This window comes from Sycon ciliatum, chromosome 1 (assembly GCF_964019385.1).
Source record: "Sycon ciliatum chromosome 1, ocSycCili1.1, whole genome shotgun sequence".
NCBI classification, from domain to species: domain Eukaryota; kingdom Metazoa; phylum Porifera; class Calcarea; order Leucosolenida; family Sycettidae; genus Sycon; species Sycon ciliatum.
The window spans coordinates 27796764-27809890 of record NC_088643.1 but is presented as its reverse complement, the minus strand read 5'-3'; the positions used below and the strand labels follow the sequence as shown (position 1 = coordinate 27809890).

At 45.5% G+C, this 13127-nt stretch overlaps 1 protein-coding gene across 2 annotated transcripts in view; it reads right to left on the bottom strand.

The window, feature by feature from the left end:
* LOC135821453 (dolichol kinase-like) overlaps positions 1–13127 on the bottom strand; it is a 63039-nt gene that overhangs the window by 46876 nt on the left and 3036 nt on the right. For both annotated transcript variants that reach the window (XM_065334498.1, XM_065334500.1), the window contains exons 2-3: positions 7219–7288; positions 5151–5251 (exon numbers count right to left, since the gene is read on the bottom strand). In XM_065334498.1, coding sequence (XP_065190570.1) covers positions 5151–5251; positions 7219–7288 — 171 coding nt within the window. The remainder of the gene's footprint in view (positions 1–5150; positions 5252–7218; positions 7289–13127) is intronic.

Below are 13127 nucleotides of genomic sequence, written 5' to 3'. Positions count from 1 at the left end.
ACAAGCAGCTGTTGAGAGCGAAGGCAAAGACATCACTCCAAGCCGAGGCCGTCGCTCTGCATTCTGCCGCACCTCCAGAGGTTCAACGTACCATCGACCTTGCTTCGGAGTGGGGGGGGCATCCAGCTGGCTCACCTGCCGGCCCCTAAAGGCCCACGGCTTCACCCTCACGAAGGCTGAGTTCCGCGATGCTGTGCACCTCCGGTATGGCTGGCACCCAGTACGACTGCCAACATCATGTTCCTGTGGACAGCAGTTCACCGTCAGCCATGCCCTCTCCTGCCCGTTAGGCGGTTTCCCAACCCTCCGCCACAACGAGGTACGCGACGTGACAGCTCGCCTTGCGAAGCGTGTTGGCCACCAGGTGGCTATTGAGCCACATTTGCAGCCACTCACTGGAGAGCAGCTCCGGTACCGTACTGCTGTGGGCGACGACCAAGCCCGCCTTGACGTGGTGGCTAGTGGTATTTGGGGAGGGCGGTTCGAGCGCACCTACATTGATGTCCGGGTGTTTAACCCTTTTGCGTCCTCGAATCGCCTCAACTCACTTGCTGCTAGCTACACCCGTCACGAAAAAGCCAAGCGCCGTGCCTATGAGCAGAGAATCCGAGAAGTGGAACACTCCAGCTTTGTTCCCGCCGTGTTCTCCACTACGGGAGGCATGGGGAAATCTGCCACCTCTCTGTACAAGAGGATAGCGTCCCTCATCGCCGACAAGACCGGGGAGGCCTACAGTGCCGTGATGGCTTCGATCCGGTGTCAAATCAGCTTTGCCTTGGTCCGATCCAGTGTGATGTGCCTGAGGGGTGCTAGGCGGCTCTATGCACCGGTCTTTGCCGCGGACTCAGCTGCTCTTGTTGTTGCCGAGGCGGCTATCCCCTGTTGAGGTTGATGGCCGTGCTCATTTATAGTATTATACCATGTTCTCATAATTTCTGCTTTTCGTGTCATTCTTGCTTCTTGTGTTTGTTTGTTCTCCTCTAGTTCTCTTATGTTCGCGGAGAAGGCGGAGAGTCGGAACACAGTACCTCTTATTTTTAATTTTTTTTTAATTACTTACTTTTTTTACCAGGCGTGGGCCATCCCCTGATCATAGGTGCCAAACATTTTTAGTATTATGCATACGACTCCCTGACTCCCTGATTTGGAAAGAAATAGGGAGACGAGGAGGAAATTAAATTAGAATAGACGCCGATTAGGTGATAGGATGCGTCAGCATAAACATACTTTGGAAGAGAGATCCCGTCGTCTCCAAAATAAGCGTGAACGAGCGATTCAGTGCCGGTCACAGGAAACGTCGGAAGAGAGATCCCGTCGACTCCAGAACGCCCGTGATCGGTAGAGTCCGGCGGTCCCAGGCAACGTCAGGACAGAAATCCCGTTGAGTCCAGAACGCCCGTGATCGGCAGAGTCTAACCCGGTGCCAGGAAACGTCAGGACAGACATCCCGTCGAGTCCAGAACGCCCGTGATCGGCAGAGTCAGCGCCGGTCCCAGTAAACGTCAGGACAGACATCCCGTCGACGCGCAGAAAAACTAAATCTGCAGCCTCTTTTGCCGTCGAACAGGATACGTATTTATATAGGAGACTGTAAAGTTATGTAATGTCCAAATTTCGACGTGAGCAGCAGGTCACTCGCGTTGATTTTTTTCGACGTGCGAGCCAAATAACGCGAGCTGAACTTTCGCGTCGCAGACATCCCGTCGACGCGCAGAAAAACTAAATCTGCAGCCTCTTTTGCCGTCGGACAGGATACGTATTTTAGGAGACTGTAAAGTTATGTAATGTGCTCCACAGGCAACCATGCATTCGGCGTCGTCATTGGCTCAACAGGTCAATGATTATGTACATGTATTACTACAAAAAGGCCAGAAAATCCGATATCTGTATTAAAATCAACTAATGTTCGCTGGCGATTTAATTTCGCTGATTTCGCCGCTTGGTACCAACCGGCCAAAGTAAATCGCAGGCCAACGTTTGTCATATAGGCAAATGATGCATGATTGAGCAATGGATGCATGTGAGAGCAAAAATACCGATCGATTTCAAATTTGACGTGAAACTGCGCGTCACGTCGGAAATAACGTGCATCTTAACCTCTCTAATCGAGAGGTTTCTATTTCTCTTCGGCCAAAATTTGTTGATTTACAATATAAGGAGATAAAAATTAAAGAAGGAGCAAAACAAAAGTAGATGATTATTAGAGAAATAACAATCCGCAATAAATTCTGCAAATACTTTTGCCTAACTCATAATATTCAAACCGATTGAAACGTTTTTGCAATACAGTGATGTGGCCAACCAACGGAAAAAGACAATTCCATCAGTTCTGATAACATGTACGATGAGCTAGGCAAAAAAGCATAAAAGCATAGCGTAGGGCCCTGAGCTTCCAAGCTCTCTCGTCATCAATGGAAACCTGTCTCTTTCTAAGAGAACGTTTTGCTTGGGCCACTTCAAGGGGCCATAACCCATCCAAAGTGCCCAAATACATACCCTAATTAATTTTATTCCCGTAGCTATGCAGAAGACGTTACTTCAGTAACGTCTGGCGCTAGCCAGGGTCCACACAGCTTTAATTTGGTGTTTGTTTGTTTGTTTGTTTGCTTGTGTCATGCCTGGCGCTATCCCGTATCTGTCCCGTACCGTACCATACCATACCAGCAAAGACAGCTGGCCATAATATTTTTGTTTGTTTGTGCCATCGGCATGCCTGGCGCTATCCCGTACCTGTCCCGTACCATCAAGAGAATGAGTATATATGCGAAGTGTATCGGGGGAATGCATTCAGGCCGATAGTGCTGCAACATTTTGTGTGGATTTGTGTGCGAGGCCGAGATCCCACTAGCAGGCTTGGTAGGCCGCCTGTCGACCAGCTCGGGAATCGCATGTAGGCCGATAGCATTATAATTATAACGTATATAGATGTATACAGTCAGACCTCGCTTAACCGCACACATCTGTTTTCCATAAAAATATCCGGATAGGCGAGGGAACCGGATAACTGAACACACATACTGGATATGTATGTGACATGTCAAAAGCAGTGGCATCGTACATACATGTAGACGGGTCCTATGCCGTACAACTAGCGTGCACAGTATGTAAAACAAGCGAGAAAAATGACAAGTGCATGCAACTGAGTGCTATCCGCATGCATCCAGCAGGTCAAGGACCTCATTTGCTTGTACAACTCCCTGATTCCTGCTTCTGCAACCGGATACGACAAAGCTTTTTGTACACATTTTAACCAGTTTGTACACAAAATCATGCACCGGCATGCGGATCGCGAGGTCCGGTTATGTTGTATGCATAACATATGCTGCACATCGGTAACCAGCGATTTTCTTCCGGATGGCGAGGGATCCGGATAAACGAGGACCGGATAAGCGAGGTCTGACTGTGGCAGGGAGTCGTATTATGTAAACGACTCCCTGCTGTATAGGGAGATTTTCTGGAAAGAAATACGAAGTAGGGAGACGAGGAAATGCAATTAGAATGGACGTTAGTTGCCGAATAGGTGACAGGATGCGTGAGCAAAAACATACTTTGGAAGAGAGATCCCGTCGTCTCCAAAATAATCCTGAACGGGCGAGTCAGCGCCGGTCACAGGAAACGTCGGAAGAGAGATCCCGTCGACTCCAGACCGTCCGTGATCGGCAGAGTCGGCGCCGGTCAACAGGAAACGGCAGGACAGACATCCCGTCGACTCCAGAACGCGCGTGATCGGCAGAAACGAGACAGGTACGGGATAGCGCCAGGCATGCCGATGGCACAAACAAACAAAAATATTGTGGCCAGCTGTTTGTGGCCATCTGTCTTTGATGGTACGGTACGGTACGGGACAAATACGGGATAGCGCCAGGCGTGACACAAAAAAATAAATAAATAAACCAGTTAATAAAAAATAAACACAAACTATTAATCCCGTAGCTATGCAACAGACGTTACTTCAGTATCGTTTAGCGCTAGCCTGGGTCCACACAGCTTTGACACGTTACATGCATGATGAGCAAGCAAAAAAGCATAGCGTAGGGCCCTGAGCTTCCAAGCTCTCTCGTTGATTTTCCCATTCTGGACACCTCTAGCATGGCAAAATAGGTGTCAAACTGGTGAACCTGTAGCGAAAAATGCACTGATTCCAATGGTGAAGGTCCCAGGTTGCTCGGAGCAGCCGTTCCAGAGTTATACCAGCTTGAAGTTTGCACTAAATTTGGTGACATCATGATAGACTTTGTATGGGAGTAGATAGGGAAATTTCAGTATTTTGGCTCTCCATTGTCGCAAAGAAGTCGGATCTTTTTCAAACTTCGGTATGGTATATATGGCACCCTACCGGTATACCGACTGTTCAGGCTCCGGTCATGCAGGATGCGCTGAAGACCACCAAAGGCCCCTGCACCCTTTCCTAGACAGCTCCGAATGCTCCGAATGTCCGCTTGCGATCGCGAGTCCGGAGTGATGGTGGAACCAAGATAGGGGAATGAGGTGACTGCTTCAACCCTATCACTGCCAATGACCAAATCAGAGCAATCAGCAGGGCAAACTCCGAAACCTGCGACGAGAAGCTTGGCCTTGGTCATGCTCACTGTAAGACCCAAGCTGGATGCGACCTCACAAAAGGCACACAGGGATTGATCGGCTGCGTTGCAAGTTGTAGCGAGCAGTACGGCATCATCCGCAAACTCAAAGTCATCAGTTTCTCTGACGTCATAAATCCGGCCTAGTCTGGACATGTAAAAAATTGATCAATGTCTATTGGTTGGAGAGCAAGGAAGCGGCGAGAGAGCACATCCAGGAGGAGACAGGCAGTAGAGATGTCTTCACAGCACAAGCGACCTCTCAAAACCATGAAATGGCCTTCTCGCCACCTCTTTATCATACAAAAACAATGCTGTGAAATGTGAAACACAGTGTGCCGAACCACAACTATACCACTTTCACAAAGTCGCGACGTCATTTCATTTTTACACGCATACGGTGCATAGAAAATATTAAAAAATAGAAGAAAAGGCCGACTGATTGGTTTTCTTGGCCATGTTCCCTGAAAGAAAGGACTTTTAGGAGCGGCCCCATAGAAAGCAGAATACATGTACCATTTCTGGTCTTGCCAGCCGAAGATAGTGAGTAGTAGCAGCAACAGAACTAACCAAGATTTCTGGCATTGTGTGATTCAGCACAGACACACGTGGCAACAAGTAGCAGAGGAACCAGAGTGCAGCCAACAGCCAGACCACCACGCGAACCAGACCTAGACCAACAACGGGGAATCAACAACAATATTACAGTGCATATCACGTATAGGGTTGGCGGCTATTAATACAGTCAGTATCGCCTATAGCGCTGGTCTTTGATTTCGAGCATTATATCACTATATTAAGCGATATATTACTACGACCGATACTGCATGTACTGTATGCGAGTGGGGTATCAAAAGACTCAGTGTGCTGTGCACATACACACTGCATAGTTGGTTGCAGCGTACGTCCTGTGTACTCCTACTTTGAGAAATGCACCCTATCATGCCTATGCAGCCAAGGCTCCTGACACACATCGTCAGCATATCCTCACAATGGAGGTATTTTGGACAACTAATACTACAGGTAGAACCCATGAAACAACATCGAACAAAATTTTCACAAAGAAGTAACTTCCTGTACGTCTCTGACACCACTTGATTCCACATCAATTACTTTAGCCAATGCAAAAATAATGTACAGTTGCGCTCGGTGAAATCCGGCCCGAAGTGCAAAGCCGGCGCCGCGAAGCCAGCTCCCATTACATCACTGGCGATTTGTGTGTATGAACTCAACTGTACGCACCTCGTGTAAAAGTTCGGAGTGCACGTGTTGCATGCTAAAAACAGTTCAAAATTTCTTTCATTCACTTCACTCAAGCACAGCAGGATCTTCTCGATAGCGGAGTACCCAACATCCTGTTTCAACCTCCCTGCTCGCCGGACATGAATCCAAACGAGAATGTGTGCGCTCTTCTCAAGAGAATAATTCCACATCGCTGCGAGAATGCTGACCAGCTGGTGCAGGCACTGCACCTGGCGTGGGACTCGTTGGGTCCTGACACGGTTTCCCCATACGTGGAGTCAATGTCACGTCGTGTTGAAGCCCTAATCGAAGCTGACGGTGGCCACACAAAATATTGAAGCCCTGCTGTTCTGTGTATGAAATAAACTGCTTCGAAACGATCTCCGTCTTCTTTACTTGTGCTGAACTGAAATGAATGTTACACTTGTCTTTGTTTGGCGCGGTTTTTAAACTTTGGTGTAAGCATGCATGCGTATGAGTACAGCACATGCACAGTTCATACGGCACACGCGCACACTAGCACTTGTACAACTTTGAGGGCGTCAAGGGCCGCATCAGTACTGGGCGCCAGTTATGCACTTCGGGCCGGATTTCACCGAGCGCAACTGTAGTAGAGGTCTTTTGAAAGTTGAATTTGATCACTATAGGCAATATAATTATTACTATAGACGAGTATTACTATAACTTTAATAGGTATGGCAATTGAAAATGAATTTTAGAAGTTGATCACTATAGCCGCCAACCTTATAGGCGATACATACTGTATACCGGCTACAGTGATCCATTTTTCAAATTCAAATTTATTTGCCATAGCTAAGTATAGAGTTTGCTCCCTACACTGGAGCTCGCGCTATTCCGCCGGCTTGACTTGACACTTGACTGACTCACGACTGCCATCCGGAGCACACGAGAAGTCCATCGAACCTTCGACTCGGCAAACCTGCAAGAAAGCACCACTCATTGCTCAATACACAGTGTTTCGGGGAATTCACCCCTCACCAGTTGAGCTTGAGTAGGCTGAGGAAGATAGTGCTTGAAGAGCATCACTTATGTAGAGCTCTCCAAGCCCAAACATCACCAGGGATACAAAATTACAGAGACGCTCCGTTTCCAGCGCGACAAACACCTCGTGAACACCAGGAAGCAGCGTGAGTCAGTGTCGCTCCTGGACCGAGTGGTGTTAGAGGAGAATAGGAAATGACCTTTTTCAGAAGAAACGCCCAGCGATGTTTACAAGCAGCAACAGCAGGAACAGCAGCAATAACAATAACAGTAGCAGTAGCAGCAAGGATAACAACAGCAGCTGCAGCAGCAACAACAGCAACTGCATGAGTAAAGGAAGGAAAACAGAAATACCCTACCAAAGGGCGTATGGCTACACATTTCTTTTGCTTACCTGAACGGCTTGTTCCATCGATGGAAAAAATACTCAGAAAATGTTGAAAGGACGATAGTTCCAATTGGCACTGTGTCATAACATGCATAGCAGGAAAATGGAATAACAAGACAATGTTATATTCCTAAAAATACGTTCCCCATACGTTCATTGTGTACTGAAAAGTTAACATAGTGTGTTCAGGAATTTCGTTTTATTTATCCCTAATCAGTTACGCCTAAGTAAGCTGATGAAATTCGTGCTCCAAAACATTACGACAGGGCCAGTGGTACAAACTTACAGAGGCATTCCGTTTCCAGCACAACAAACACCGTGCGAACTCCCGACGGCAGTGTGAGTGTTGGCCGTGGAGAACAAGCACTGAGGACCCTTGGTCATTCACAACGCGTCAGCTACAAACCAGTTAGTCACTTCCTGTGCCAGGCAAAACAGTATTTAATAGTGTGTGCTTGGGGAGAACTAGAACTGTAGGGTTCTCGGAGCAATATGAGCCTACTCGGCCTGCTCAAGCTCCAATGGTGAGGGGTGCACTTCCAAGTTCCAACCCAATAATATTCAGCAAGGAGAGATGCTTTCTGCCAGTTACGCCAAGTCGAGGGTTCAATGGATTTTTCAGGGTGCCATCAATATACTATAAAGTGGAAAAATTTCGCTAGAGATTACATTTTCGCGACCATCGCACATGTTTCTAAGGACTCACAGACTCCATTGCAGCCATTTACACATTGGGGTCACTCAACTCAAACACGGTCTCTCTGCTGCATGCGTCACTTGAAATGTTCACCAAATTTTCGGGCCTGGCCCATCATCAGGTTGAAACAGAAAACTAATGCAAACAAACAATGAATTGAGTAGATGTGCACTGAGGTGCTGTAGGAAAGTGATAAGAGGGCAAGAATGTGCAAGAAAATTTAATGTGTGTATATGTGGGGAGTAGCAGCGCTGGTGAAAGGTGGTTGGAGAGAGGGAGCGAAGTGGAGAGCTGTGTCTCTGTGTGTGTGTGAATGTGTTTAGTGCGACCTAGAAAAAAATGCATGCCATAGCTGGAGCCATACATGTGAAGACAAAGATGAAGATAATTTTGTTGTGCTAGACTGTGACATTCCACACTATAACGTTCGGTGTACATGTGTGCTAAAGCCTAGTCCACATTCGACGGGCGCGACGGGACGCGACGTAAGGATCGACGGGAAGCAACGGGACAGTCTGACTGCGTCCAATGCGAACGCCAGGAACGGGAACGCAACCATACTGCCGTACGGATCGGGAAGAGTTGGATCAGTTCAACTTTTCACACCGTAGACGGGGACGCAAGCGTACAAAACCGCTGCATTTTGAGTGTGAACGGGAGACGGCGGCGTGCGCCTACTACTCCCGATTCGTACTTGGAAATGTTTAGCATCTGGAACACTGCGCTTCCCATGATAACTCGCAGAATGGTTAACACGACTTAGTTGAGTTATAGCAAGATAAGGCCTGATGTCACTTATGGTATTTACTATTTTAGGGATAGTTCAGGAGCGTTACTGTTTTATCATTTCCTGGAGCTATTATTTGAATGGCACATCTTTCGTACGTTTTGGTCTTCATGAAAAAATGGTATCGTGAACTTGATTCCGCTTCATTCAAGGAGAAATAACTGAAAAGAAGTCCCAAAAAATAAGAAATTAGGTCCAAAAGTCACCGTGCCTTATGACTCGCGCCGTTCGCTGTTGAACGACACAACGACTGCAGCATGTCGTGTCGTACGAATCGTACAAGATTGTACAGCTCATCCCAGCCTTCCCGACAGGCCCTTACGCCCCGTACCGTCAGCGTTCCGTCGAATGTGAACTAGGCTTAACTGGTTGCGCCGTACTTAGAAAAAAATATGTCCATCTTTGTCTTCACACGTATGGCTCCAGCTACAACTACATACATTCTTTTCCTGGGCCGCACTAACACATTCACACACGATGCACGCACACACACCCACACACACACACAGCTCTTGAAGCTGCCATCAAGGGATTCTACGCTGATGCAAGGAAACGCAACTAGTAATTATCACTCAGAAGCAAGCTTCTTTTCGGCGAGAGCAGCCATTCACCGTCATATTATGACGGGAGCGAAGACATGATAATATCAATATTATTATTATTATATCATCCCTTCACTCCGATTTGAACATTTACAGTTGTCGCACTGTGCTAGTTTTTACGTCTTCACGTCTCGCATTTTCTTTTCCACTGTTCTCACATCCTGGTCACAATGCAACCAACCCCCAAGCCCTTGCACCCTTATTGTAATTGTAATCAAAATGTGTGACCTTCGATCAGCCCTGCATTGTAGCATATTTCGAGGCTATATTGTGATGTGTTTTCCCTTGTGCACTATTCGACGTAGATTCACTGATGATTATCGAAGAAAAACGTTTCTAAATCTTATAATTAAAGAAAAGAGAGGACCATAAGTTTACAAGTTATCCGTTTTGTCCAACGCTAACTTTTTTTAAATTTTAATCCTTGGCTCTCCATCCGAGTCTAAATCTTATAATATATATTTTCATTGTTCCATCCTGCTACTATGTCGGCACCAAGAGTATTATTTATACCTATCTTAGCTCGCTCTTCATGGTTCATCATGCTATTATGTCGGCACCAATAGTATTTATAGCTATCTTAGCTGGCTCTTGATGTTTGGTTAAAGGCGTGTTTGACACTGTGTCCACTCAAAATTGGTTGTGGTAAAGTTGGATTTTTGTATGAAATGCAACCCAGGCTGCATGTTGTAACAACACTCGAAAACCCACTCGCCTTGTATGGGACTTCTGCTTATCGCAGGCCCCTGACAATTGGTGTGCTAAAAGAAGATGACCGTAGTGTCCCCTCGGCAAAGATTACGAGTCGAATACAAGCACAGAGCATGAAATTATGGGTAGTCGGAATTAGGATACATGGTTGGCCTTCGAGCATCCGGGTCTACCATCAAGTGGACCTACAGTGCGTTTCAAAAGTACGGACCTCTGGGTTTTAAAAAAAACATTAGGCCAGCATCTATACAGGTGGAATCCTGATAATACGAATATGGCTGAATTAGAACATACCGCTTAATTAGAAGTTCTAAAAACGATTCCCGGGCCCTCCCGCACCAAAATCGAGCCAAAGCCAAATTTTTTTAACAGTTCATAATACAGTCATGTGCAGTACTGATCGTGTCAGTAGATCTGTGACCTGGAGTCACACAAACCGGGTTAACCCGGGCTTGTACGACTCCTTGATTTCGGCCATTGTTGGCCGAAATACAGAAAAATTGAACGGGTAAACCGCGTACCTGTTTTCTGTATTTTAAAAAAATGAATAAAAAAAATTATCAGATACTGTAAAAAAAGTTCAGCATGGCATGCATACATACATACATACATAGGAAAAAATTAAAAAAATTAAAAATTCGCCCGCCCACGCCCCAATTTCACATGGGTACCGGGTCCTGCCCGGGAATCTCGATTTTATTTTGGTCTCGCCTAATTAGAAGTTTTTTCCTGGCATTTTGAGGTTCGAATTATCACCATTCCACCTGTACCACATAAAATCTGTGATCACTTTGTACGTAGAAATTCCAAAATTGGGCGTTATCCATTTGCTTAGAAATCTACTGTATTTGACGGAGAACAGTGTGCATTTTAGATGCACTATTTCAGACTCTCTATGCTCCGAATATGGGCATGCATGCACTACGAATGCATTAACCTGTTGCGAAGCTTGCCACCTCTGAACCGGCACAAGCCACGTGCATGCATTTGTAGTGTCTATTGCCAGCTACACTGAAAGTGCATGATGGGTATGAGACCCCGTAGGTACTACCGGTAGTACTAGAACGTATATTATTTTTATGATAATTGCATCCATGGTCGCACTATAATACTGTCTTTATAATCGATAATATACTGTAATTTCACAAATTTTCGGTGTACTTTTATTTTCGGTACTTTCGGTGCGTCTGTTTCACACCTAAAATTTCAATACACCGAACAAACACTAACACACATACTCCAATAGGGAACTGCTTCTCTGTACCGAAAATTTCTGTTCACCTAACCTAGCCTGTTGCCCTCATACCGAAAATACTGAGCACCGAAAATTTCAGAAATTAGAGTACTCAAATCTAGGCTGCGCATTATACTCCGAATATACTTTGAATTGCTGAAACTAGGCATATGCGGATAATGCCGGCAGAAAAATTGGCAGAATTCGGTACTTTTTCTGGTAAGTTTCATGCATGTTTGGTATGTGGATAAAGAAATGAAGCAGAATTCGAGGAATTGCCCGCCATAAGGTTTGTATGGTTCTGCCAATTTCACTGCTTTTCGAGCAGAATCTGCCACCTTTTCGAGCATTATCCGCACACCCCTAGCTGAAACGTTAGTCAAAAAAGGGGGTGCAGGCAAATACGGTATACATGTACTGTGAAAGCAGAAATTTTCGGTGGTGTAATATTTTCGGTATTCTCCAAAATCGGCGGTTCGGTAGAGGGAAATTTTCGGTAAAACCCGTTCTCTAGGTAAGTGTGCTAGTACTACACGTATACAGTATCGGTTGTACCGAAATTTTCGGTGCGTTTTATTTTCGGTAAAAATTGTCGGCACCAAAGTTACCGAAAATAAAACACCACCGAAAATTTCTGCTTTTACAGTACAAGTACAGTGCGTATCGGTTATAGCGTGGTCGTGTAAAAGAATATACTGCCTACAAGAATGAACGCTCATGTTTTCAAAATCATAACATGGATTTCATGTGCACATTTATTCTTACAAGCAATTTTATCCCATAGTAGAATATATCGGTCCTAAGAATGGACTTTGTGTCGCGAAACATGCCAGATTAGTACAAAGTGTATCGCCTGTAGTAATTACATCTGTCCATTTCCGTTCTGATCTGACTCTCGTTGCGTCGTAGTGCTGCAGATTCAACTGTTGTGGTCATGTAACTCTTGTTGCATAGCCACATGGTAAGCCTATGGGACTCTGGTCAGCCACATGCACAGAAGTACTGCGTTGCATGTACGATGATCTTCCTGCCCATGCGCACATGCATATGATATGCCACACTTGATTTATCGTGTGTAAGAAATATCGGAAATAAGAATAGAAAGTCGTTTTTCAAACACCCACGCTATAACCGATACCTACTGTACAGGTCGTCCCCCGTTAATACGAGTCCGGTTAGTACATAAACCCCGTTAGTACATAAGAAATCTCAAGTCCTGGACGAAACGTGGTCACTTCCATACAAATTTTGTCGGTTAGTACATAATTCGTTAGTACATAAACCCCGTTAGTACATAACATTTCTCCGTACCCGCATGTCATCTACCTCAATAGTACATAATTTGTTGGTCTTTTGGCCTTCCAGTGGAGGCACATCATGTTCTAGTTTCTATTTGTGGACGCAATTAACTCAGAAACCAGAGCGCACATCACAAACCGGCAAAGCTCTGTTTTTTTCCGAGTGACTGTACAGGCGCGGCTGGGCATGTATCATGTAAACTGTATAATCTTCGCTAACTGTGACCGTTATAACATAATTTTTATGTTATATCAAGGGAATCAAGAATATCTCGCTGCCTAGTCGAGGTAGCAAGAAACACTCAGAAAAGTTGAAAAAAGTGAAAAATTCCGGTACACAAGCAAGTTATGTACACTTTCGTTTAGTACATAAACCCCGTTAATACATAACATTTGTCAAGTCCCAGAGATTATGTATCAACGAGGGACGACCTGTATAAGGAAATTGGGCGTTTGTTATCCCATCGCTAAGAAACGTAAATGAGAAAATTGGGGAGACTGCTTGAGTAATAAGGACGTTCAGCAACGCGAAAGTTCGAAAGAAAATTTAAGTCTGGGAATGAGTACAGAAACAAAGCTCGAAACT